The sequence below is a fragment of the Delphinapterus leucas genome, chromosome 21 (genome assembly GCF_059928025.1).
Source record: "Delphinapterus leucas isolate spDelLeu-1000000601 "Yukka" chromosome 21, BTC_Dleu_Yukka2, whole genome shotgun sequence".
NCBI lineage: Eukaryota > Metazoa > Chordata > Mammalia > Artiodactyla > Monodontidae > Delphinapterus > Delphinapterus leucas.
This window is the reverse complement of record NC_143149.1, coordinates 29,320,076-29,347,966: the sequence shown is the minus strand read 5'-3', so window position 1 is coordinate 29,347,966 and position 27,891 is coordinate 29,320,076. Positions and strand designations below refer to the sequence as shown.

At 47.1% G+C, this 27,891-nt stretch overlaps 1 protein-coding gene across 2 annotated transcripts in view; it reads left to right on the top strand.

The window, feature by feature from the left end:
- Positions 1-15,192: 15,192 nt before the first annotated feature.
- Positions 15,193-27,891, top strand: part of RAB11FIP1 (RAB11 family interacting protein 1) — a 29,905-nt gene continuing 17,206 nt past the window's right edge. Inside the window, exon 1 of one of the 2 annotated variants that reach the window (XM_022571201.3) lies at positions 15,193-15,645. In XM_022571201.3, coding sequence (XP_022426909.2) covers positions 15,269-15,645 — 377 coding nt within the window. In that variant the 5' untranslated portion in view covers positions 15,193-15,268. The remainder of the gene's footprint in view (positions 15,646-27,891) is intronic. The other variant, XM_022571204.3, reaches the window with a different exon arrangement.

The window sequence follows — 27,891 nt, the reverse complement described above, 5'->3', positions numbered from 1 at the left end:
GGTTGGCATCTAAGTGTGATCTTTGTTCCCTGAATCCTCCCTTAGAGCCAAAGACAGGTACCTCTGCCGGGCAGGATTCCCGGGCCCTCACACAGGGTTTTATGGTGTCAATGAAAAAAATGCGAATGGCAATCAAGAAGAACTTGAGCTATGAGACAGAGAAGAGAAGGTTAGAACTGGGGGGAGAACGGTGTTGAAAATGGTACTGGGGTCAAGATGAAAAGCGCTCTGGAGTTTGGTTGCACGAGAAGCTAATGTCCTTAGCGCTCCTGGACGGTACAACTTAAACCATGTAAACTTTATTTATTTATTTATTTATTTTTCCGGTACGCGGGACTCTCACTCTTGTGGCCTCTCCTGTTGCGGAGCACAGGCTCCGGACGCGCAGGCTCAGCGGCCATGGCTCACGGGCCCAGCCGCTCCGCGGCACGTGGGATCTTCCCGGACCGGGGCACGAACCCGTGTCCCCTGCATCGGCAGGCGGACTCTCAACCACTGCGCCACCAGGGAAGCCCAAACCATGTAAATTTTATACGGTATAGCACAGGGAACTCTTCTCAATACTCTGTAATGACCTATAGGGGAAAATAAAAACAAGTGGATAAATGTATATGTATAACTGATTCACTTTCCTGTACAGCAGAAGCTAACACAACATTGTAAATCAACTACAACAAAAATTTTTTTAAAACATGTAAATTTTATACTATGTGACTTTTACCACTACCGAAAAAGAAGTTACTGGGCAACAACACATCATCCATGAGAACTTTTAGGGGGTCTACCCTATCAGACCCCGAGCCGCTAACCTCCCCTTCCTACCAGGAAGTGCAGAAGCTCAATGACGGAATTTGGGTTTAGGACCTGTCTTATCAATGGTATGTTGGTGTCCGAGGGATTGTCGATGTGGTGTTGGGGATGGAATTAGCATAAAGCTATGGGAAATTGGAGGGTTTTGGTGGAGGGGAGGTTGGAGTGGGGTAGGCCGGGAGGAGAGGGTGTAAAGCTGGCCTGTGGGATGTCCTTCTCTGCCTCTGCTTTTTCCCGAGGGTCTCAGGGGCGCACTGGGAGGGAAACTCATTCTACTCTATCAACGGCACGTTGCAAGGCTCACCCACTACCGCTCTTTCCCGTTTCCTGACGTCTGAGACAGTAGGTGGTGCTGTTTAGCAAACTTGGGAGCAGGGAAGAAGAACCCTGAATTTTAAACTTGAGAAGTTGGGCAGCTCTAGCCTGGTAACTCTCTCCTTCCATCTGCCAGTACAGAGGAGGGTGGGGGAGATGGGAATCTTCTTCCTCTTTGACCTCTAAAGAACTCCTCACCCGGCCCCAGGGAGAAGGAGGCCCGAGATCTGCTCTCAGGTGTACTTCCCACGTGTGTAGGCATCGCAGATGTCTTTGGAATGCGGTTCAGGTGAAGTCCTGGATGGTGGCCATCTGCAGCTTGTCTGGGAGGGGCAAGGAAATTTAGAGGTGTTCTCACACCCCCCTCCACCAGCCAGGCTGACTCACCCTCTACCCAGCTTAGGGGTGACCTCGATGGTCCTGCCTGCTCCCCCTGGTCCTAGGAGCCCCCCTTTTCGTAGGAAGTTCAAACTGCTCTGAGGATTCTGCAACGCTGAAGTAAAACAGAGCAAACGCTTGAAAGCCATCTCCTTAAATGTATTTTTAAATGTCGGGCTTTGGTCCAGCGAGTGCAGGTTCCAGAAAGCATGCACAGGGACTGGTCGGTGAATTGCAGTGCTTTCCACGTGGGTTAGGGCATCGGATTAGGTAAGAGGTCTCCTTCTGTCCTGGGAATCCGGATTTGATTGTTTCACTGGGCTTTGTCCCCAACAATGACAGGATTCTGGGGAATGAAAACAACACTGGTTTGACAGCTTCAGCAAGTTTTAAAAAGCCCAACAGGACAGAGCCCAGTGTGCCTTTGGGGCTCCATGGGCTGCCGCTCACTCTTAGCACACTTTCATGCCCTCACCCTTGTTTTTCCTCTGCCTCGCCTTTCCCCTGCTATTCTAATTTATGCTCTTTAACTCCATTATGTGGTTTTGTAAGCAGCCTTAAATCCTTTTGGAAACAGGGCAGGGTACAAATAAATAGAAAAACACGGCTCTAAAAGGTTAGATGTTCTGATATTGGCTGAACCTTGAGCTAATATAAGAAAATGACTCCAGGGCTTCCCTGGTGGCGCAGTGGTTAAGAATCCGCCTACCAATGCAAGGGACACGGGTTCAAGCCCTGGTCCGGGAAGATCCCACATGCCGTGGAGCGACTAAGCCCGTGCGCCACAACTACTGAGACTGCGCTCTAGAGCCCGCGAGCCACAACTACTGAAGCCCGCGCACCTAGAGCCCGTGTTCCACAACAAGAGAAGCCACCGCAGTGAGAAGCCCACACATCACAACGAAGAGTAGCCCCTGCTCGCTGCAACTAGAGAAAGCCTGCGTGCAGCAACGAAGACCCAAGGCAGCCAAAAATAAATACATAAATAAATTTAAAAAAAGATTCTTATAAAAAGAAAATGACTCCATCCCTTAATCACCATAACATCCAGAATCTTCTACGACTGACAGCAGAGAGAGGATCTCCTTATGAAAAAAGGCAATAGAAATGCACAGCCTTGACTATGACCCCTGGCGTTCCTGAGGCCTCTCCCTGGCATCTTTCTAGGGCTGCTGCTGTTACCGTCAAGCGTTAGGGTAGGGTGGAGCCTGGGGATGCTGCGTCCTGTAACCATTTTGCTGCTGTGGACTCATGACCTTTCCCTTAGAGCTCCCTGCAGAGCTTCTAAAGCTCTAAACCCAGAAGGTCGGAACATTTGAAATGACTTCTGAAAAGACTATGGGATAAGCAAAACGGAAGCAGAAAATTACAGGAAACTAGTGACGGCTACGAATTTTTATTTCATTTTCCATTAGTGGGGTCCCTCTTCCCTACTCTCTAGTCTGCCTCAGGACAGTGCTACCATCTTAGGATATATGCACACACCTCTTCTGAGTCTAAAGCTAAGAGAGCAAGGTCTAGACAGAAAGAGGGAATTTCCTTGTCCCAATGCTCTCCTGGTTCTATTTTCTATCTGAGCATCTGCTTCCCTTGACACTTGGAATGACCCCCTTTCGGGGCTGTTCCTGTCAAAGCGAGGCACCGCACGATGGCCTCAACTTTCATACAAGGGCGATCAGGACAGCAGTTGTTTTCTTATACTAGTGACAAACCTAAGCAATTCTCAAACTGCAGGGCCTACCATCTCCTTCCTCAACAGGTGGTCCTTACCTTCCTAGGATCACTTTCAAACCGACTGATGTTTTGTAACCTCCAGCACCAACCCTGGCTTTCAGTTTTAACCCACACTTTTCCCTCCAGTCTTAAAAGATGAATGTAGCCATACCAGATACTTAGATGTAGTTCCCTGCTTTCTCTGAGGTGTTTCGCCCAAAGGCCTGTGGTCAGGGGCCTCTCAGTGTTGAAAAGTCATTTTTACCATCCAACTGGATTTCAAAGAATTTTAGAGATGTAAGATCACAGAGATCCTTTAACACCATCCTTGCAGAGTACTGAGGCTGGAATTAATTAGATGACTTGCTGAAGGTCCCAGAGCTAAAGTGTCTACACTAAGATTGATGCCTGTTGATTCCCAGACCACCCCTTTTCTCACCTCACCACCCATATTGACCTCTTTCACGTCTAACAGAACTGTAACTGTACCTGGAATTTTCTTTACAGAAGTAGATGATGTATATATACGTACAGACACATGATACATATATACACATACAAGATAATAGAATTAGGAATTAAAGTAATAGAGGAATGATTCTTTGTGTTATGTATACAATTTTAGCTGTTCGTCATGGGTGTCTTAAGGTACGTATGGAAGCAAATCTGACCGCTAGTAGATGGAATGAATGAATGTGTCTTAAGGGAGAAGAAATGTAAGTCCATCCATCCATTGAATGCAGAATTAGGGGAAACAGTGAAATTTAGATGTGGTCCTACCCTTTATTTATCTATTTCTTTTTCCGGCTGCACCGTGCAGCTTGTGGAATCTTACTTCCCCAACCAGGGATTGAACCCAGGCCACGGCAGTGAAAGCACCGAATCCTAACCGGATACTATGGAATTCCTGGTCCTACCCTTTAGAAGTTCATGAAGGATAGACATGGTTAAATAATTCTAATATAAAGCAGACTTTGATCAACATTGTTACAATTTAAAAAGGAGTTCAGGATCACTATGTGTGAAAAAATAATAGTAACACAAATAAGGAAAGTTATCAGTAAATACAAGCAAATTACATGTATACAGGTATATAGTGGGTATGTATATACATGTGTGTAGATATGTAGCAGCTGCCCATTCACATACATGCCATTTTTTCCACTGTATTCCAAGTATCCAGTAGACAAGGATGATGTTATTTGGGATGAATTCTTGTACTACGTCCAGCTTTTTTTCCAGCAATATATATATTTTAAAGTATACACTACAAATAAATGGAGTTTATTCCAGTGGTGTGAGGCTTGTTCGATATTTGAAAATCCATGAAGACAATCCATCATATTAACAGAGTAAAAATAATCACATTGTATTCATTATAGCAATTGGTATATATTTTGGGTAGAATTTCAAGGAAGTATAGAGCGTTCATGACAGTGTTTAGAGGTAGCTAAGTGTTCTCAGATTTATAAAGGGCCTGGGGACGGGGAATTAAATATATGGTGCTGTCATGAAAATGCAGCCTCAGGGTAAAGATGAAGCCAACTTTCATCCTTTCTGTGAAAGAGCAGGGCTTTTAAGAACTTTAAAGCCATTTTTTTCCACAATAGCCTCATAGGGAACCCTTGGCTTGATTCTACGTCTGATGAAGGAAATACATTTCCAGTCCAGACCTCTCCTCTGAGCTCCAGACCCATATATCCACCAGTCTGTTTACCATCCTCTTGGGTGTCTCAAATGTACCGAGAGCTCAACATGTCCAAAATGGAACCCAGTCCTTCTTCCAGTGTTCCCTAGCTCAGTTAATGGCATCATTGTTCGCACAGTTATGCAAGCCAGGAACCTAGAGCCAGGTTATAATCTCCCTGAGGGCGGGCACCTGGCCTGTCTTGTTTTCTGCTGTATCTTCGAGCCCTAGAACAGTGCACGGCACAGAGTAGGTATTTAATTACCGTCTGCAGTCTCTAGACTGCATTCACTTCCCTCCTTCTCCACCATTACTACTCAGTCCACCTGCCATAACTTCTCACTGGCACTAATGAAATAGCCTTCTAACTAGCCTCCCTTGACCCATGCTCAGCCCTACCTTTATCTTCCACTCTAGCCAGTGATCTTTTCAAAACACAAATCTGACCCTAAGAAAAGTGTTCTTGCCATGGCCTCTGAGGCTGTGTATGGTGTGTATCCTAGCACTCTTCCGGCCTCCTCTCACACCATGATTGGCCTTGCTCTTTAGAGCCAGTCAAGTTAGCCTTTTTTACAATGCCTCCCATCACTTGCTCTCTCCTGCCACAGGGCCTTTGCACGTATTGCTTTCTCTGCTCGGACCATTCTTCACCCACTTAACTTCTACTCATCCTCCAGATGTTACTCTCAGAGAAATTTAGAGTATTAGGTCCTGTAGGTCCTGAGGAGACTGACTGTATTTGATGGAGAAGTGATAGTCAAAACCACTTGAAAAATGCTGACAAGAGGTATCTCCACAGCACCGATGGTGGTTTCATTTTTACATTTGTTTGTAAATTATTTTCTACACAAAGTTTTTCACAACTTGTAAGAAGTTTTTGTTTGTCTTCCTATATGAGAAGAAAGATCTAGTCAAGGACCATTGACACATATAACCATTTCTCCCTTTCTTTATGAATTTTTGGAAAGTATCATCAAATATGTTTACCTGTATTCATTTATTTTCTCTTGGATGTAAATTCTCAGAAGAATATCTTACTCTGTTTTTGGATTAACCGTTATAAAGATCATTCCCAGTACAATATGAATGTTTAATTATGCTTAATAAAAATATCTCATGATGATAGACCTCGAGGTCCTCCTTACCTTATAAATGCTCTATAGGATGGTTTAAGTGCAGTTCAGCCTGCTCATTGTTTGGAAGATTCAATATTGTAAAGATGTCAAATTTCCCCAAAATTAATCTACAAACTCAATGCAATCTCAATCAAAATTTGAGGTTGTTTGTTTTTTTAAGAAATGAACCATGGGGGCTCCCCTGGTGGCACAGTGGTTGGGAGTCCGCCTGCCGATGCAGGGGACACGGGTTCATGCCCCGGTCCGGGAAGATCCCACATGCCGTGGAGTGGCTGGGCCCTTGAGCCATGGCCGCCGAGCCTGCGTGTCCGGAGCCTGTGCTCCGCAATGGTAGGGGCCACAGCAGTGAGAGGCCCGCGTACCGCAAAAAAAAAAAAAAAAAAAAAGAAATGAACCATGGATTCTAAAATGTTGTGAAAATGCAAAGGCTCAAGAATAACCAAGAAATCTAACCAAAGGGAGGACAAAGCTGAAGGCTTTACATTACTAGATACCTAGATGTATTATAAAGCTATGATAATTAAGATGGTGTGGCATTAATTCAAGAATAGACTAATAATGCCCTCTAAGTCCATCCATGTTGCTGCAAATAGCATTATGCTAAGTGAAATAAGAGACAAATACTGTATGATATCACTTATATGTGGAATCAAAAAAATACAACAAACTAGTGAATAAAACAAAAATAAGCAGACTTACAGATATAGAGCAAAGTAGTTACCAGTGGGGAGAGGGAATCAGGGAGGGGCAACGTAAGGGTAGGGGATTTAAAAAAGGGTTATTATGAGATTGTATGAAAGCACGTGTGTGAAACTTTTGAAAATTGTAAAGCACTGTAGAATTTAAAGAATCTTTCATTCAATAAAAAAGTAAAATAAATAAATAAAAATATTAAAAAAAAAAGAATAGACTAATAAACCAATGGAACAGAACAGAGTTCAGAAGCAAATCTACACATCACAGGGACACTGTAGAGCCGGTGGGGGAAAGCTGAGTTTTTTAATAAATGGCACTGGATCTATGGGATATACTTATGGAAAAATAAAAGAATCTTGACCTCTATCTGCTACTATATGGTAGGGAAATTTTTCTGCTTCGGGGAAAACTGCATTTTCTGTAGCATCTCCTCTGATTTTGAGTTTATGGCAGCTATTTTATAACTCTGCAACTTGTAGGGAGTTCCTTGGAGGCCCAGTTTTTAGGACTCAGTATTTTCACTGCTGTGGCCCAGGTTCAATCCCGCATGCCATGCTGCGGAGCCAAAGAACCCCCCCCCCAAAAAAAACCACAAAAAACCTCTTAACTTGTAGATAACTGATAACAGTGCCAAGCTCATAAAAATAAATTCTGTCTGGTGGAGGAACACACCCCCAACCATGGAAAAACCAGTTTTGCCTCAGTTTGCACATTTATTTCAATATTCCTTTTTTTAAAAAATTTATTTATTTAGTTGCACCGGGTCTTAGTTGCAGCAGGCAGACTCCTTAGTTGTGGCACCTGAACTCTTAGTTGTGGCATCCGAACTCTTAGTTGTGGCATGCACATGAGATCTAGTTCCCTGACCAGGGCTGGAGCCTGGGCCCCCAGCATTAGGAGCAGGTAGTCTTCTCCACTGCACCACCAGGGAAGTCCCTATTTCAATATTCCTGATCTATACATGTGTCTATTCTTCGGATTCACCTTGGAACAGGCTGAAACACCTTGCCACCTTTCCTTCTTAATAAGTTAAATAAAAATTTAACATGTGTTGATTTTTATATCTGTATGAGTCATGGTTTTTTCATATTTTGGAGAATTATCTTTTCACAATAAAGTTAATCCCAGATGGATTGCTAACCTAAATGTGAAAGTAAAGCAGTACAGCTGCTAGAGGATTATAAAGGAGACTATATTTATGACTTTGAGGCAGGAATGTTTTCTTAAACAGGACACAAAAGCACTAACCATAAAAAATTGATAACTCAGATTTCATTAAATGTAAGAATTTCTTTTCACCCCAAAACACCACTAAGAGAGTGAAGAGGCAAGCCACAGAGTGGGAGAGGATATTTGCCTGAGTTTTTTTGGACAAAGGTATAATATATGCAATATATTATATGTATGCTATGAATCAATAAGACAGACAACAGAAAATAAAAACGGACAAAAGAAATGAATAGGCATATCACAAAAGACCACATCCAAATGGTCAATGAACAAGCACACAAGCCCCTTAGTTATCAGGGAAATACAAATGAAAACCACTTCACAGCCACCAGAAGAACAAAATAGGAAAGACTGACAATACCACGGTTGACAAAGATGTGGAGAAACAGGATCTCTCAGACATTGTGGATGGAAGTATAAATTGGTATCACTACTTCAGAAAATGACCTGGTGCTCTCTCAGTGCTAAACATATAATCACCCTGTGACCCAGCAATTCCATTCTTAGGTGTGTGTGTATGTTTATGCACATGTGCCCAAAGACATATGAGAATGTACAGCAAATTTATTCCTAATAGGCCTGTTCCCAGTGGCTGCCGTACTTGGTGGTTTAAAGCAACAGGAATTTATTCTCTCGTTGTCAGTTCTGGAGGCCAGGAGTTCAATTGTAGAATGAAAAATAGGTTGTGGTAGAGTCACACTGTGGAATACTACAAAACAATAAAGATGAATACATTACTGCTGCACGAACACCACTGGTGAATTTCCTAAACATAATACTGAGTGAAAGAAGCCAGACCCTGGGGAATTTCCTGGCGGTCCAGTGGTTAGGACTCTGCACTTCCTTTGCAGGGGACACAGGTTTGATCCCTGATCAGGGAACTAAGATCCTGCATGCTGCGCAGCGCAGCTGAGAAAAAAAAAAAAAAAAAAAGTAAAGATGCCAGACCCCAAACAAATACTTAATATATGATTCATTTACATAATGTTCAAAAATAGCAAGACTAATCTTTGGGGATAAAAGTCAAGGTAGTGGTTACCTTTCGAAAGGAGGGGAGCCTAGTGACTGGCGGTGAACCAAGGGGAAATTTCCGCAGGTGCTGGTCCTGTTCTATTTCTTGATCTGGGTGGTGAAAGTTCCCCAGGCTGGAAACTTTTGTGCACTTTTCTGCATATAATGTTTACAGTACATTTTCCTTTCCTTGATTATGGCCATGCTGTAATGCTATAATAAAGTTTGTTTTAAAAAATCTGTTCCTGGGCTTCCCTGGTGGTGCAATGGTTAAGAATCCGCCTGCCAATGCAGGGGACACGGGTTCGAGCCCTGGTCCGGGAAGATCCCACATGCTGCAGAGCAACTAAGCCCGTGCGCCACAACTACTGAGCCTGCGCTCTAGAGCTCGTGAGCCACAACTACTGAAGGCCGCATGCGTAGAGCTCGTGCTCTGCAACAAGAGAAGCCACTGCAATGAGAAGCCTGCGCACCACAACGAAGAGTAGCCCCTGCTCACCGCAACTAGAGAAAGCCCGCAAGCAGCGACAAAGACCTAACACAGCCAAAAAAAAAAAAAAAAAATCTGTTCCTATGTTATATAAACACTTTTCTTCCTTTTTTTTGTTTTGGCTGTGACGCTCGGCATGTGGGATCTTAGTTCCCCAACCAGGGATCAAACCCATTCTCCCTGCAGTGGAAGGGCTTTATTCTGGTGCTCTCCCTTGGACCTTGCCAAGCATCAAGCGCTGGGCTTGGCTTGAAGCTTCCAGGTCTACATCACGATTCCTTAGGGTGGCAAAAGTCCACATAGCCATCAGCCCTGTGCCATGTGTCGTGGCTTCAAAAGGGAAGCGGAGCAAAAGGTTGATGGGGTTGTTTACATCCTCCTCTTGGCTGGCTCTGCTGTGGTGGGGTCCCCAGTGGTCCAGGGGGGGGCGGCGGTTGAGAAAGTGGAGGCTCATGGCTTTTCTGAGAGATGCCAGGAAGAGAACAACATCTTGAGGGGCAGCTTCCAATGCAAGAATTCAAGGAGGAGTAAACACTCAAAACTTCTACTTTGCCCCTATGTGCCATGAAGTTGATTCTGGAAAGGTGGAAAATGGCTCTTATGATGAACATGTATTTTTTTATACTCAGAAAGTATAAACCTTATAATTTATTTAATTAATTTATTTATTTATTTTTGGCTGCGTTGGGTCTTTGTTGCTGCGCGCGGGCTTTTCTCTCTAGTTGCGGTGAGCGGGAGCTACTCTTCGTTGTGATGTGTGGGCTTCTCGTTGCGGTGGCTTCTCTTGTTGCGGAGCACGGGCTCTAGGGACCCGGGCTTCAGAGTTGTGACACACGGGCTCAGTAGTTGTGGGTCGCGGGCTCTAGAGTGCAGCAGGCTCAGTAGTTGTGGCAGACGGGCTTAGTTGCTCTGCGGCATGTGGGATCTTCCCGGACTAGGGCTCGAACCCATGTCTCCTGAATTGGCAGGCAGATTCTTAACCAATCCACCACCAGGGAAGTCCTAAACCTTATATTTTAAAAAGACAGTAATACAGGGCACTGCTGGAGGTGGCGGTAGCAGGGATTAAATGGACTAATGTTGAAGGTCCAAGAGTCCTTTATGTTTCTTCTACCTAACTTGAGCTGCCTTCCATTGGCAAGGAATTGGGAGATGGTTAAGGCAAAGGTGAGGACCACATTTTTCCTGCCTTCGAGCTGCTGGCAAGTGAGTAAAGCCAGTGCTGACTCCGAGTACAAGAAATAAGCTAGGGGGACTTCCCTGGCGGTCCAGTGCTTAAGACTCTGCGCTTCCACTACAGGGGGCACGGGTTCGATCCCTGGTGGAGGAACTAAGATCCTGCATGTGACCTGGCCACCCCCCTCCGTGTCTGCCCCCCGAAAAAAAAAAGCTAGGAAAAGGCAGCAGTTCTGAATGGGAGCGGCGGGAGGGAAAGCTTTGGGCAGAAAGTGGGAAGGTGAGGGCTGCACATTCCCTAGAGCTTTTCAGCTGTGGGATTCAGGAGCCTTCTCTGAAGGGACCTGACAAGTTGGAAAGGCAATACCTTTGCGTAATCCGTGAGGCAAGCTTCATTAAACAAAGTAGTACTGTCACCAAGATTGTAGGGAGATGGCTGAGCCATCCTCTTGTTGAGACCCTCCTCTGTCCGCTGGGCCATGCTTTCAACCTCTTCACTGCCACAGCCCCTGGGGCACAGGAAAGAGCCTGGTGCTCACTGACTCCATGAAGAAGCAGGAAGTCCTTGCTCCTTGGAGGGAATCTTGGTCAACCGAGTGGGCCAGAGGAGGCAGAGGCAGCTGGACCGGAGCAGCCAGAGGGCTGTTCAGGCAGAGCCCCAGTGAATGAGTCATGTGTGAAGAAGGCTGTCCCTACCCCCCAGAGACTGGGGCGAAGGAGAACAGGCTGACAGGCAGCCCTACCACGCCCTTTCTCTTCCTCCCTCGGGGGAGCATGTGGGCCCCTTCAGAGTCGCCAGGATGACCTCTGAGGTCGTGTGCCTGCAGCTGGGGGATGTCGAGGGGCCGTAGGGAGGTCGGCCGCTGGCGGGGCATTGACGCCTCCCCCTCCACAGGCCCTGTCTCCTGTCTAGTCTGGCTCTGCACCATGTCTTAGAGGGGAAACCTTCCCGGATGAGCCTAAGAGCATATCTGTGCTAGAGACCCCACAGCGAGGCCCAGCGCCGCCTGGCGAGAGGCCCGGGCCCAGGTGCTCTCCGCCCTGCTGCTTTGGGAGGAGGACAGGCGGCTGACCCTTCCAGTCGAACCTGTCAGGTGCCTTGTCTGCTGAAACTCCTTCCTCTGCCAGTCAGAGCCCCAGGCGGGGCGGGGTAAGAGGGGAGAGCTGTCATCCCTCCGCACCCTGGCCATGGGAGGTGTTTACAAACACTCCCGGAATTCAGGGAGCCGGCCAGGGGTCAGCGGGCCCAGTGCCAGCCTTGCCCTCGTCATTGGGCCTGCTCCACCCGTCCACCCCCTGCCCCACGTGGCCTGAGGGTCTGTCTACAAAGCTGGAAGAAGACAGCCTCTTGGACTCTGAGCGGTCAGTAGGTAGGCCTTCAGGGACAGTGTGCTCCAGCTGGGGAGGGGGAAAAGCCACCCCGAGGCGTGTGGAGGGCGATCAGCCAGCTCCCAAGCACGCCCTGTGCTGGACCTCCTGGCATCTCTCCATCGGCAAGTTTCTCATTCCCGCCTCCGGTGAGCCCCACTCCTCTGAGTTAACCCCTGCCCGTGTCCAGTGTCTAGAGAGAAGGATATGGACCGGGATTTCTCTGAGGTGGCGAGGCTGCCCTGTCCTCCCCCAACCTCTCACTTCCTCTTTAACCACAGAGCCTATCTGTGTCTGACAGAGACCCAAACACATGAGGTCACCAGGGGATCCTATTTTCTCCTCCCCTCTCGCACCCCGCCTGTCCTCATATCCTTCCCATGAGTGGAGGGGATGCTCCGTGTCATACTCAGCCTGTGGGGCTGTCCTTCTGGGTTTCACTCCTGGCTCTGTCTCCCCCGGGGAACCGTGTGTGTGTGGGAGAGGAGGTGAGGCTGGAGATGAAAAACTTTACTCCTAGGATCAGTTTGGATGGCAGATCTCTGACTTTGTCTGGCTGGGAGGCAGTGGAGCAGTGGACAGGCAGGGCAGCCAAGAGGGGAGTATGGTACAGCCTTATTTATTGTAGCATCAACTTAGAATAGTCACCAAGGATGGGTCAGGGGTGGGGCAGAATGGGGCTGGAGGCAGACAGTCTCCAGGTGAAAACAAAGGCCGGTGTCTGGCTGTGACCTACCGCGCTATTGGCTGCTGGGCTGCTTCTGGTCATACCTTGCCTTACGACCTGATCACACCACTGTTCAAAGTCCTCTGGAGGCGGGCTCACCTGGTCCAGAACTCTGTATACACACCATGGCCTGGTGTCCATGGTCTGCGTGATCTGGCCCGGCCTACCTGGGCTGCCTTATCTCCACCACCTACCCCCAACGCCCTCCTGAAGTATCCCACAGTCTAGCCCCACTGGGGTACTCTGACCTCCACACTCCTGCTTTAGCTGTTCTGTTCTCTCCTGAAAGGCTCTTCCTCCATGCTCCCTTCTCTGCCTTTCAAATCTGGCATATCCTTTAGGGCCCAGCTCAATGCCATGTCCTTCATAAAAATCCACCTGCTTAAGATGTTAACTATTTTATAGAGAATGGATAAACAACAAGGTCCTACTGTGTAGCACAGGGAACTATACTCAGTATCCTATGGTAAACCACAATGGAAAAGAATATAAAAAAAGAATGTATATATATATATGTATAACTGAGTCACTTTGCTGTACTGCAGAAATTAACATTGTAAAACAACTATTCTTCAATTTTTAAAAAATTAAAAAAAATCCACTAGCTTAGAGAAATTGCTCTATCCTCAAAACACCCAAAGCATTTTATTGGTACAGGACTTCCTTTACAGCATTTGTCAGGGCGTGCCTTGGGACTGGGTCTCATTCAAAGGGTTTTGTGCCCTCCGTCTGTAGCACCTAGCACATGCTGGGCACCAGGTCAGTTCTCAATATATCTTTATAGTAGCGAATGGAGCCATAAGGTTGAATGAGGTTAACAGATCGTCAAGCAGGGAAATGGCACCAAATCAACAGAGTTCTGCTAGGCTTTCCTGCCGCTTACAGGTCTGGTACCTCCTTTCCTTTCCCCTTCCGATCACTGTTAAACATTTCAAGGCCTAGTAAATAGGCCTTTTCCACACTGCAGCCACCCTCAGTTGCAAACCTGAGGCATAATGTCTGTCTTGTAATTTCTTACGTGGTAAAAGGAAACACTATGTACTCATGGTTGGCTGGGATAACCTGCCAACTCTTCAGTTCCGTAGCACTTCCTGAGTACCCACTGGCTGCCCAGGTTTCTGCTGGGGGTTCTGGAGGAGACAAGTCACCACCCGGTCCTGCCCTGAAGAGGGCTATCAGAAGCCAGACCCTGGAGAAATCTGAGTGAAGCCTTGCGGTGGATAGGACATGGGTTGGCAGAGAGGTGGGCAGGACCGCCATGGGCCAGCCAAGTGAGTACATGCCTGAGGTGGGAAGATTATCTGGGCTACAGTTTGTTCAGGAGATAGAGGAGAGTGAATCAGGGTGGGGTCCAGATAGGAATGCCTTGAGCCATCCAAGACTGGGGTTCTGAGGATCTGGAAGAAGCAAAGGATGCAGCAAAAACACTAGATGGGAGTCAGGACACCTGGGTTCTAGTCCTGGCTCTGTTGCAGGATCTTGAACGAGTCACTTCTCTGCTTCTCTGGGCCTTTCCTTAATTCTAAAACCTAAAAACCTTCAAAGTGACCTTTGCAATCTGATGGTCAATAGATATTTCTTTGAAGTAGCATATTGGGAATGAAGGGAATCAGCCACTCTAATGGAAACTGGGAACGAGAAAGTGCCTGACTGGGAGCTCAGAGATAAAGAGCGAGGAGAGACTGCAGAGGGTCCAGCCAGGGAGAAAAGGGGAACTGCGGGGAAGGGCCCCGTTGGGCAATCCCATTTTCAGTTCCTCCTTTCGTCCCCTTCCCCGACTTAGCCTCTTGGCCTCACCTTATTTGGTCAGGGCGGGGCAAAACAGAACACTCCCACGCCGTCTCAGGCGCCCCCTGCCTTTCCCTTCCCCTTTTCGGGCCCTCAAAAGATCCTCCTCGCTCTTCCCTCACCTGGCACCTTCCCCGAACCCACTTTCCTCCATAGCAACGCCCCCCGCGGCCAAAGTAGGAAAAGCAACGAATTTGGGAACGCATTCATAATTACCCTTGTAGCTACCGTTTATTGGGAACTCACCCTGTGCCAGGTAACATTTTTTTATAGCAATTCTACGAGGTGATTGTTATCTCATTTTACAGATAAAGAAACTGAGACCCAAAGATATTAAGTAATCTGTGCAAGGTCACACACCTGCCGGTTGGCAAGGCCAGATTGGAAATGAGGTGTGGCTCCCCAGTAGCTGCTCTGGCCACTTCCGGTTGGGCCGGGAGACCTTTGGCAGTCGGAGACCCCTGCCCTCACCTAGCACCTCTCAGACCCGAATTCTTCAAGCCCCGCCCCCGTCCGCGCCGAGCCCGCCCAGTCCTCGGCGCCCTGGAGCCTCGCCCGGCCTGCGAGGAGGAGGCGGGCCCAGCACCCGCAGGTGGGGCGGGTGGCGGGGCGGGGCCGGGAGGGGCAAGGCACGGAGGGGGCGTGGCCGGAAGCCTTAAAGAGGCCGGCGCGGCGGGGCGGGCCGTAGGGGCTGCGGGTCGCGGCGATCTTCTCAGTTTCGGTTGGACCGCAGCGCAGCCACCATGTCCCTGGCGGCCTCGGCGGGCAGGGGCCCGGGGGCCGTGTGGTCCCCAACGCACGTGCAGGTGACGGTGCTCCAGGCTCGGGGCCTGCGGGCCAAGGGCCCCGGGGGCACGAGCGACGCGTACGCAGTGATCCAGGTGGGCAAGGAGAAGTACGCCACCTCCGTGTCGGAGCGCAGCCTGGGCGCGCCCGTGTGGCGGGAGGAGGCCACCTTTGAGCTACCGCCGCTGCTGTCGGCTGAGGCAGCGCCCGCCGCCGCCGCCACCCTGCAGCTCACCGTGCTGCACCGCGCGCTGCTCGGCCTCGACAAGTTCCTGGGCCGCGCCGAGGTGGACCTGCGGGAGCTGCACCGGGACCACGGCCACAGGAAGACCCAGTGAGTGCGGGCCGGGGGCGAGGACGCGTGGTCTGGGCGCCGAGACCCTTTTGAGTGTGTCCCCACCAAGGGGACGAACGGAGCGAGGCCTTTCTAGAGGGATCCCCTCGGCCCGTACTAGTATTCTCACCTAGCTTCACCTTCTTGGGCTCTCCCAAGTGTGTGGCTTCGGGTACCTGGAGCGTTTTTGAATCTGCAGGACGGCGCTCGGCGTCTGGAACTTAGTAATCACTTAATGAATTTTTGATGAATCGAAACTACCTGTGGGCTGACGAATTACTCTTATTTAGTTGAGTAGCGTGTATATTTGATGTACGCATTAGCCTCCGTGGAAAGCCTCCTGGGTATTTGATTGTACTGGACACTGAGCTGAGAATGGCTGGGCCAGGGCGCAGGGAGGACCCACTGGAGCAGTGAAAGCCACTGACACTAGGGCCCTAGAGGCTCGCCCAGGGGCTGAGCTGGGGCGTTACAGTGCGGTGGGGACTGGGGAACGGGGAATGCGGGCTGCCTGGGGAGGGCTATCCCCCAACCCGACCTCACAGCCGCCGAAGGGGTTGGTCAAGAGAATTTGCCCCGCCCTCCTCTCCGCCCCTCCCTCAAGAATGCTAGAACAGTTTGGTCTTCACTTTCAGACCGAAAAATACTAACTGTGTTTGCCCCGGGCCCCGAAGGAGTAAGGATTTCCCATTGATGGCTGGAGCCAGGCCCTGCCCTTGGCCGAGCTGAACTGAAAAGTAAGCATTGTTTCTGTCCGGAGTTTGTCAAGTTCTCTGGTCCTACTGGGTAGTGGGGAGGGGATGGCTGCTCACCTGTAGCCACCGCAACCCCCCCCCCGCCCCCAAGACTTCTCTTTTAGGGTATGAGAGTCCCGCAGGGAAAGCAGGGCGAAACCCTGTGCACTCCAAAGTGTTACCGATTTATTTGTTCTCTTTCGCAGGTGTTTGGAAGGGAACATTTGATTATGCTCATCTAGTGTACCAACAACTAGCCTCGCTTAGCTTAATTGGTTACTTTGCTGGACCTTAAATATGCAAGGCAGTCATGCTATCACCTAACTCCTGTGGTTTACGAAGCACTCTGCTTCATATTGTGTGTTTTAGATATAAACGGTATTTCAGCTTTCCCTTGTGAAGGAGACAGGAAGAGCCAGAGGATTTGAAGTTACCAGACTCCCCTTTCTGTAGGGTGCTTGCAACTGTAATACCTGCTCCTCTTATCTGGCCAAAGATGAACAGGCATTTCTGAACTCAAATCAGATAAAAAGAGAGAGCCTTGAGGTGAGGATGGATGGGGTATCTTTGTGGCATCAACTTACAAGCCATAAGGTGAGCAGCAGCGTCTTTGCTGAGCTGGGGCTGAAGCAATGCTAATTTTCCATTTGACTAAATGACATTTGGGGCCTGGGGTTGGCTTCCTTTCCAGCTTCAACTAGGCACCATTGGCCGTCCTTTGTCTTGTCCCATCACGAGATGTGTGGATATTATCGTCTGTCTCTGCCATCTGTTTCTTCTGTGAACCTTTTATTCCCTTGAAAGATAGATAGCATCTTCCTGCCAGAGATGGGGATTCCAGATTCCTGGGTCTGGTGCCCACTCTCACCCTCATTGCTGGGCTCTAGGCTGCTCGGTCTCTAAACATCCAAGTTGCCCTATGTATAAATGGAGCTTGTGGCCAGACTTAATTGATGTTTATAAGATGTTTCCAGGTTGCTGGATTAATGGAGCCCCGTGTATAGATTCAAAAGGTTCTGTTACTGCTTTGGGAGGAATGAAAACCTCCTCAAGTTCCCTGTTTCAGGAAGGGTACAGTCTCCGCATCTCCATTTTTCTCATCCTCTCTGATGTAATTCTAAACTTAGATGATTACTCCTGTCTCTATCATATGAGCTTGTGACCACTTAGAGTATCAGCTTATAGGAAAATGGTACTTAGTTGATAGATTTTTTTTTTTTTTAGTTGATAGATTTTTAATAACTGCAAAGGAAGCCTTCTTTGTTCTGCTAGCAGTAGGTGAAATTGCAAGCTTTCCACCTGTCACTTGCTGGGACTTTCCAAGGTGCTGGGGAAACCCAGTTAAACTAAGCCTGTCTGATGTCCTGGTACATCACTTGGGTGCCCAAGGTAGCTGTGATTTGGAGCATGAGATATACACTGAGAGGTGGGAATTCAACGGAAAGAAACTGGTTGGGCTAGGAAGATCATTTGAACTAGCTATTAATGGTTTGACTCCACCTTAGACATTAAAACCAAAACCAAAACAAAAGCTCAAATCTTGGTCTGCAGTTTTGTATGTGTGTGTTAATGTGTGCATGTGTGTTCATCTCTACAGAGAACAGTTGCTCCTCTAGAGTATGATTTTTTTCCCCCATGGGTCCAGAAGCTAAAACTCAAGGCATTAAGAGCTAACTGTGCTGATATTTTCATTTGTTCTCTTAATAAGCCCCCATGTATCATATATCTGGAGTCAAGAGAATATGCTTTTTGTAATGACTCAGATTTTGCAGACCTCAAATTTAGTGTGATGATACATATCTTTAAAGCACTAAACAGAGGCTGACATATAGATAGGATCCGTTTAACAGGGAAGAGTGTTTGGCCCCTTTAGTTAAGAAAAAATGGAAATGAATTGATTTTGCACTTATACAACTGTCCCTCATATCCGAGGGTGATTGGTTCCAGGACCTCCACCCCCCCCCACCCCCGGGATAACAAAATCTGCGAATGCTGAAGTCCCTTATATAAAACGGCTTAATATTTGCATATAACCTCTGCACATCCTCCTGTATACTTTAAATAATCTCTAGCTTAGTTATAATACCTAATGCGATATAAATGCCATGTAAATAGTTGTAAATACAATGTAAATGCTATATAAATAGTTGCCAGTGCATGAATCCAAGTTTTGCTTTTGGGAACTTTCTGGAATGTTTTTTTTTCGAATATTTTTGATCTGAGGTTGGTTGAATCCAACATGTGGAACCTGTGGATACAGAGGGCCGACTCGTGCATACTTATCTGGGGTCTCAGCTGGGCCCCGGTTAAATGGGAATCAGTTAAGTCCCGTGATCATAAAACAGACGTGAATCTGAGAGGAGGCAGAATCAGGTGACTAGCATGTGGATTTCTCTGCTGTCCGGTCTCATGTAGTTTGGGGTCCTAGACTGAAAACAAAACAAAACAAAACAAAACAAAACAAAACTTTTTTTTTTTTTTTTTTGCGGTACGCGGGCCTCTCACTGTTGTGGCCTCTCCCGTTGCGGAGCACAGGCTCCGGACGCGCAGGCTCAGCGGCCATGGCTCACGGGCCCAGCTGCTCCGTGGCATGTGGGACCTTCCCGGACCGGGGCACGAACCCGTGTCCCCTGCATCGGCAGGCGGACTCTCAACCACTGCGCCACCAGGGAAGCCCCAAAACATCTTTTTAGGATACTAAGAGCAATAAAAGTGGGGGAAATAATCTCTTAAAGACAGATTAAAATAAATATTCAGGCTGGTGCCTGGAAGGCCATTGTGTAAGTAAACAGGATGAAACTTGATACTGTGATAGCCTTCCAGATATGAAGAGAGACTGATGGAGGGTCATTTTCTCATATTTCTTGAAGATTCAAGAGGAAATTTGGTTGCATGTGAAAAGATCTGGATACTGATAAAGGTTAGACATTTTGAAGAACTGTAAGTATAGTAAGAAAGAGTGACAAGCTGTCAAAGGAAATTCAGGTGATTAAGGAGGGCTAGACAGTTGTTTTTCTGGGAGAGGTGGAGGCATAGAGGTGACAGATGAGCACAGAGGTCTCGAATTCACAAATCTGAGCCATCAGTGTTTGCACTTATACCTCTGGGTTTCCTAAGCACATTTCGGCTTTTTGTAACAGACTAGAAAATTCGAGCAATGCTGTTACTGCTTAAGTTTTTCTTTTCTTGGGATTCCCCCTAAAGATGACATTGGGCGTTACTGGAAACCCTCCCACCCAGTGTAGGAACCTGATAGCTCACGTCCAGGACGGGGATCTGTGGGTTCTGGGATAAATAACCCCAACCTGTTCACAGCAGGGGAACGGAGTGACTAAGAAGGGGGAGGGTGGCTCAAGGTCACAGTTCCATCGATGTGAAAGATGTTCCCTCCTGTTTTTCGTGATATGATTTGATGACGATTTCATTTAGAAGACAGTTAGCATGGGGAAAGTTCTAACTGCCTTTTTCCCCCTTGTTTTTAACGTTCATCCATACTTTTAGTAATTATTTTTTGATGCCTACTATGTGTGAGGCACTTGGTATACATTGTAAACAGTGATGAACAAAACACACATGATCCCCGCTTTCAGAGAGCTGAGAGCCTTGTGGGGGAGATAGCCAGTAAACAAATGAACACATAAATGAACAATCCTGTATTGGGGTGAGTGCAGTGGAGGAAGAGAACAGGGTGTCATAAGAGAAAAGAACAGGAGATTGCAGGTAGCCTCTCTGAGGCAGAGACCTGAAGGATAAAGAGGAATTTTCCCAGGGAAAGGTAGAGGAAGGGGGAGCAGCCTGTGCAAAGGCCCTGAGGCAGGAATGCCTGGGAAGCTGGAGAGGTTGCATCCATTGAGGCTGAAGAGGAAGGCAGGGCTTCGTTGAAGAGCAGTGGAAGCCACTGAGTGTTGAAAGCAGAGGGGTGATGTGATGCAGTTCGTGAAAGATCACTGTGGCTGTTGGGTGGAGAGCAGATTTGGAGCAGGCCTAGCCTGGAATCAGACAGGTGAAGTGGGAGGCTCTGGCAGGAATCTAGGCAACCAATTATGGTGCTTGGACTTGGGTGACAGGCATGGTCACGGACAGAGGTAGGTGGATTTCAGAAGTATTCCGGAGGTTCAGTTGGCCTGACTGGTGATGGATTGGGTATGGGTGGGTGAGTGAGAGGAAGTGATAAGAATGAACAAACAGAATAAGGAGAACCTGCTGTTGAAAATGAACCAGGAAACGGTGGCAGATTTCTTTCCCTGGCAGTCACCATGACACAAGAGTGAGGTCACCATTACAAAGACAACACCAGCAGTGATACCTGTGTGCTGAGTGAATGAGCAGGAAACACCATTGAAACCAGGGTGTGTATATGTATGTCTTCAAGTGTTTACAGTTTCAACACAGGCCAAGCCTTTGTTTTGTAATAACCCGATGTGACCTCTCTGGTTGCCCCAACACGCTGGTAGAGTCACTTCTGCGAGGACTACAGGACTAAGAAAAGGAAAAATAATAAATAACACGAGGGAAAATAAACCTGCAAATGAAAACTACGCCTCTGGAGGCAAGTCAGTCAACCATGTAAAGGTTTCTCACATCAGGGAAGGTGAGCGCACAAAAGAGCCTTGTTTTGCTTAACTTCCTTTCGGTTACAAAGACTTCTGTTGTATTTCCACAACTACCATCAGAGGAAGGCTTTTCTAAATAGTATCTCTGTCATTTTAATTGTAGTTATTAACTAAAAAATGTTATGATTACATTAACAGTACACGTGCTTATTAAACGGTCATCAACTCCAACATGCACTTGCTGACATCAGTCTCCCTCTCCCTGGACGATAATCTTAGGTATCCATTTGGCCGCTCCAATTTTAATTGCCATACGTCCGAGAAAGCTGTGCTTCTCACCCTATACTTTTGGAGGGACGCTCACTCTGGCCTAGCTCCAGAGGATTAAGATGCCCTTGCCCAAACGTGGGAGCAATAGAAGGGCATTTAAGACCTTCTCTTCATCTCAGAGCCATGCCCTGGCTGGCCTTTGGTCCTGGGCCTGGTGCGGATCTCTAAGCCTCAGGGTCTTTGGGGTTTTTTTTTTTTGTTTCTTTGGGTGTTTTTGGCCGCGCTGTGCAGGATCTTAGTTCCTTGACCAGGGATCAAACCCTCACCCCCCTGCATTGGAGGCATGCACTCTTAACCACACGACCATCAGGGAAGTCCCCCTCCGGCCCTTTGAATTCCAACACAATTAACACCCAGACACGTGTATGGCCTTTGAAGAAAGCCAACATCCACTGTGTGGAAAAAGCTTGGTGAGCGGGTTGTGCTCCCCTTAAGGGGTCCTGGGCCAGATCTCATGCCGCAGCTGGCTCAGCAGGAGACCAGGCCAGTTCCTCTGCTTTCCCCTTGGCCGGGGACCACTTCCATCTCGTTGTTTGCTGTGTGACCCAGCCTAGTTGCGCAGATGTCTCTGAGTGCGGTCCCTGTAGACACAGGGCAGGCGGTCGTTTGCCCGTGTGGACGTGGAGAAGTGTTTAATCTTACATTTAGCCCAGTGGATTAAAGACTAGGGGTGGCCTCGGTATGAGGTCAAAGCCCCGCTTCTCTCCGTTTCCCAGTGTGCTGTCTGGCTTGCTCGTCAGCACCCCTGCTCAACACTGGAGAAGCAGGTCACCTGCAGCTTGGGGCTTACGGTGCCCTTGGTAAAGGAGCCGCTTTTAGCCACTAATGAGACGAGAAATTCCTTTCCTGCTGGGACAGGTCTGGGGATGATCTGTTAGAGAAAAATCAATGGCTTTCGTCTCCAGGGTGTCCCTGAGGGACACATTTAGGAATGTGCCTGTAGGGAGAAAAAAGGCAGCTGTAATTAAGTGTCTTTTCCTGAATGCTGGCCTCTGAGTGGAGCAGAGGGAAGGCATTTATAGGAAATCCCAGAAAAACCCTTTCTAGAGGTGTGACCGCTGCACACTTCACTTTTAAAATTCTTGTTTATTAAAAAGGACATGGCTAACTGAGGGAGAACAGCCAAGGCTTCCAGAAAGCCTGGTCTGAAAAGGCCTCTTGTGATCCTGAATAACAGCTGTCCTGTGTGAGGGGCACCAGTGGCAGGCGGGCCCCGAGTTATTTCTTCAAGAGTGTCACCACCTACAGCACCAGTCCTGTGGGGTTTCCATTTACGCTAATGGAACTTTTCATTTTTACTGATCATTTGTCATGAGAACAGGATTTTGAAATGCTTTTGGTATGGGGTTTTTTCCTTCTCCTTGGGACTTACCTGATTACCAGATAAACCAGATGCTGTGCTTCCCTGCTGGGAGCTCCCACAGAAGGGAGTGTGAGTCTGCCTGTGGGGTAGAGTGGACTGAATGTTCTTTGATGTCTGTCATGCTGAAGTTGTTTTTTTTTTGTCCTGGCCGAGAGGTGGTGAACCAAACCATCACATTTTCTTTCCTCATCCTTAAAGAGACCCCACAGAGGCTGTTCTTTGGCAGATCACGTAGACTACATCAGTGGCATTTACTTTTGGGCAAGAGGCGAGATACCTGATCTGATGTTAGAATATTAACATTTGTGGCTTTTTGAGATATGGTCAAGTAAAAACTTGGTAACTAGATGATGGCAGGAGTGGTAGACTTACATGTTTATAAATGTGTTAATTTTTCTAATTCTTAGAGAATCTTAAAACACTGGTGCTTGGTTTTTCCTTTAGTCTTTACCTACAAGGAGTTTGGTATTGCTTTCAACTTAGAAAATATGTCTTGATCCTTATACTGCAGTCAGTTATGCCATCTTGGCATATGTCTGAAATAGTTTGGGGGCCTCTGTTTCTTGTCTCTCCCACCTACTTAGAAATCCTGCAGAGTTCTGAGGATCATTAAATCTCAGGATAAGTTATAGAAATTATTCACCAATCGTGGTATTTAAAAAAATTGTATGTACTTTTTAATTTTGGAAATTGTGTCATACAAACAATTTTTAAAAATTATTTATTTTTGGCTGTGTTGGGTCTTCGTCGCTGCATGCGGGCTTTTTCTCTAGTTGCGGTGAGCGGGGGCTACTCTTCGATGTGGTGCGTGGGCCTCTCATTGCAGTGGCTTCTCTTGTTGCAGAGCACGGGCTCTAGCCGTGCAGGCTCAGTAGTTGTGGCTCACGGGCGCTAGAGTGCAGGCTCAGTAGTTGTGGCACACGGGCTTAGTTGCTCCGCGGCATGTGGAATCTTCCCGGACCAGGGCTCAAACCTGTGTCCCCTGCATTGGCAGGCGGATTCTTAACCACTGTGCCACCAGGGAAGTTCCACAAACTAATTTTATAATTGAGTCTTTTCCTGTTCCCTTCAAATGCAAATCATTGTTATCTGTGTTTGATGGCTTAAGATTGGATCCTTAGGAATACAGTCAGTCAGAACTGTTGATGTCTTAAATTCCCATTTGAGAACCATGGGTGAACGATGGTATAAATGCACTTCACAGAACATCATACAACCGTTAAAAATGGTGGGTATGGAGACTGTAAGACAATTATCTTTAAAAACACGCTGCAAATAGAATTGCACGTGTACTCTGGTTACTACCAAGTCATAATCATAGCGAACACTTACTGAGTGTAAGTGCCAGGCACTGTTCTAAGCTCTTTACGTATATTAAGCCATTTAATCTTCATTACATCCTTATGAGGTAGGTGCTTTTAACCCTGTTCCACAGACAAGTTAAGTAACTTGTCTGAAGCCTCTCAGCTAGTAATCATTGAACTATGCGGGGAAAAAGACTTCAAGAAAATACAGCAAAAGGGAATGTTTGAATTAGCATGAGAGAAAGTCAATTTTAAAAAAATATTAAAAAAATTTTTCTATAACCTGTTTTAGTTACTTTCTAAGGGAATTTCTGTAGAGCAAATAGTATAGGAAGATCAAAAGCGTTTTCAACCTGCTTTTTCTGTGATCTCTCCTTTGCCATGTCATTTACTGGCTTTTTAGGATTGAATTTGGTGACTACAGATAGCTTTTCAGTGCTGCCAGAATGGCTGTTTTAGGGATTAGGGTAAAAAAGGAGCCATTTGCAACCCTCATGATTTACCACCAGGAAGTTGATGATGGGCAGAGGGGAAGGTCCACCTTGGGGGGCAAGGCTGGCTGGTCGGTGATTCTGTATTCATAGTTAGGTAGTTAGGACTAGCTATCTTGGTCAATGACAAAACCTGTTAAACTACTTAGCTTCTGGAGGATATACATACAAACCTTTTATAGGTCATAAACATCTCTGTCCCTGTTTGCTGTGCATTGCCTCTAGGCTACCAAGAGAAAAGTCTGGACACTTTACCCATGTGGAATCAGTCCTTTTCAGAACCCCTTTTAGATGTCCTCCTCTGCTACCCTCACGTGATTTTTATTATTTATTTTTATTCCCTGGGAAAGACGGTGAATAAACTGCTTCTTAAAATTTCTCCGTCTAAGAAAGATCAAGTGCGTCCTCCATCTCAAATGTTAGACTCAGGTGCTATTCTGTTCTTCCTGCTTCTTTCCTCCCTTGAGGCCAAACTCCCCTGTGTCATGAAGTTTAGTTACCATGGGGGATGATTCATGCTATAACTCATGGTTGAGTTTTTGTGCAGGAAGGGAAGTAGGCGGTCCACCATTGACCCTGGAGTCCACATCAGACCCATAGACAAGGACCCCTTGAAATTAACGCTCACCCATTAAAATGAAGTGACTTGTGGAGCTGGTGGTCTTCCTTTGCCTTGCCTTTCCTGGAGCCTCCTGTGTCTAATGGGAGGGTGCAGTCTTAATTCATTTTGCCGAGTCCCTAAGTAGGTGGCTCTTATAGCCCCTTGGGATTTCAGTTAGCTGAGGACCTCCTTTGTGTGTGAGTCCTTGTTTTAGCAGGAATTTCTTTTCACGTCTAATTATTTTCTCACACTTCATAGTCAGAAAGAAAAGGCAGCAGTTGTTTCAGTGTAACAAACGCCTTGTGATGTTTGGTGAGCCAGCTCTCTACTGGTGGCTAAGCTTTTCAGCGAGGAATCTGGCCTCTTCGTTTTGTATTTCCAGCGCCTGCTGTGCAAAAACATGAACCGAACCGAATCTTTGAAGCCATCGTTTCTCTGTGTCTTGAATCTTTGAAGCCATCATTTTTTCTGTCTGTATCTACCCCTCTGGAATGTTTTAAAGGAAAAACATGTTTGCTTCAGCTGCAGACAGGTTATTTTTGAGGCGTACCAGTCAGTCCTTTACAAGTGTAATCCCGCATGTCTGCAGGGATGCACTGTGAGACCTTTCATTTCCCAAGAGCAGGAACCACACCGCCCCCGCTCTCCCACATTCCGATAGAAGGCCCCCTGGGACCAGCTTTCCTTGTATTGAGAAACCTATGTTCTGAGGCAAACCAGCCCTGAGAATTGGACATGGTTGGGTGGTTTTAGCTGTTCTCAAAATGAGTGTTTAAAAAGCCCAGGAGGACTTCCCTGGTGGCGCAGTGGTTAAGAATCTGCCTGCTGATGCAGGGGACACAGGTTTGAGCCCCGGTCTGGGAAGATCTCACATGCCACGGAGCAATTAAGCCTGTGCGCCTCAATTACTGAGCCCACATGCCATAACTACTGAAGCCTGTGCGCCTAGAGCCCGTGCTCCGCAACAAGAGAAGCCACCGCAATAAGAAGCCTGTGCACCGCAACGAAGAGAAGCCCCCGCTCGCCGCAACTAGAGAAAGCCCGTGCACAGCAACGAAGACCCAACACAGCCAGAAATAAATAAATAAATAAAATAAATGTATTAAAAAGAAATAAATAAAAAGCCCAGGAGATTTGACAATGCGGGTCCAGACACTAGGTCCCCAGCCCGGCGACTCGGGAAGCAGACCCTGTGTCCTGCATACTGTATATTTTCCTTCCTGTACCCAGTTCATGCTTTTTTACTTTTATTCATTCTTTCCCTTGCTGCTCTTAATAAGGCATCTTTCTGAAAGTGTAGAAGACTTAAATGAATTTTTCTATATTTTTAGCTGTTGCCTTGTCTTGTGTTTGACCAAGAAAACCCCAAACCAAAAAACTCCCAAACAGTAGGGCAGCCTGTCTGGATAATATGATTTTTGCTTGTATGTTCATTTCCAAGATCCTCACTTGACTGAGGGGCATGGAGATTAAAGTTTTCATTCTGTACCATTTTGTATGATTTGAATTGTTATCCTATGCGTGTTTTTACTTTAAAATACAGTTTATATACATTTCTTGTCACTTTCTGTGTTTTCAGAGATCCTTTTAATTTTGGAAGAACTAACTTTTAATTATAAGTAAAAATGACTATTTGCTTATAGAAGGGATCCTTTTATTTTTCATTTTTTTGATAGGTTGCAGGATTTTTTAGAATATGGGCCTAAAAATAAACTTTCTGCACTGGGATTATGGCTTTCTCTCTGTACCCTGCCCTTTGTACTGGGAAAACCCAGCCCTGATTTCTGAGATAATTCAAGCTTTCTGGGCCTTCGTGAATGGTTGTGCTGGGACACAGCCACCCTGCTGTCGCATGCTGTGTGGCCCTGCTGGGACCTGATTATATACGAACTACTTCTGTGAGGTGCTGGAATTAAGTGCACTGAAAATCAAACGGACAGAAACACTGATAAATTGAACCAATGCTTAAATGTTGGAACCCACAAATATGTCCTGCTTTGGAATTTCTTAGGGTGAGACATTTATGGATCGTTGCTTTCATGAACTATCAGATTATACTTGTGTCAAAGATCCCTTGCTTAGGGATTCCCTGTTGGCGCAGTGGTTGAGAGTCCACCTGCTGATGCAGGGGACACGGGTTCATGCCCCGGTCCAGGAAGATCCCACATGCCGCGGAGCGGCTGGGCCCGTGAGCCATGGCCGCTGAGCCTGCGCGTCCGGAGCCTGTGCTCCGCAACGGGAGAGGCCACAACGGTGAGAGGCCCGCGTACCGAAAAAAAAAAAAAGATCCCTTGCTTAAGCTGTGTGAATTTAATGATCAGGATAATATTGCTAGAAGAATTCCTGTCTCCCTTTCCAGCTTTAATAGATCCAGCAGACTCACAGGGGTTACTTACCTGCCTACGATTCAGTCTGCTTTTCATGTCCTTAAATAGCCCTGTGGCTGTTCTTGGCTACCTGGTGTTTGGTTTTAGGCTTGCGTGTGAAAATAAGTGACAGGAACAGTTGAAGTGCCTGTTCATACCTCCTAGTGGTGTTAGAAGTTTCCAAAACAAATCCCACTCTAGTGCCCATGGACTGAACCTGAGCATCAGGTGATAATAGGCCCTCAGGGAGGATCCTAGAGTTGGTTGCAGCTTTGCTCAAAATAAACAGACTTCGGCACTGATACTTTGGGGAAGGCGGCCCCGTTCAGGGAGCTGGCAAGTGGTATTCTTTGGAGGTCGGGAGCCCTTGCGTCCCCTGGGAGGGTGAATAGAGAGGTGGAAGAGCTGGGAGAAGGCCCTGGGTGGAGAGATGAGGCTCTCTGCTTGTGTCTGGTGTGGTCATCTGTGCCTCCACACTCAGCTCTCAGCAACTTCCCCAGGTGC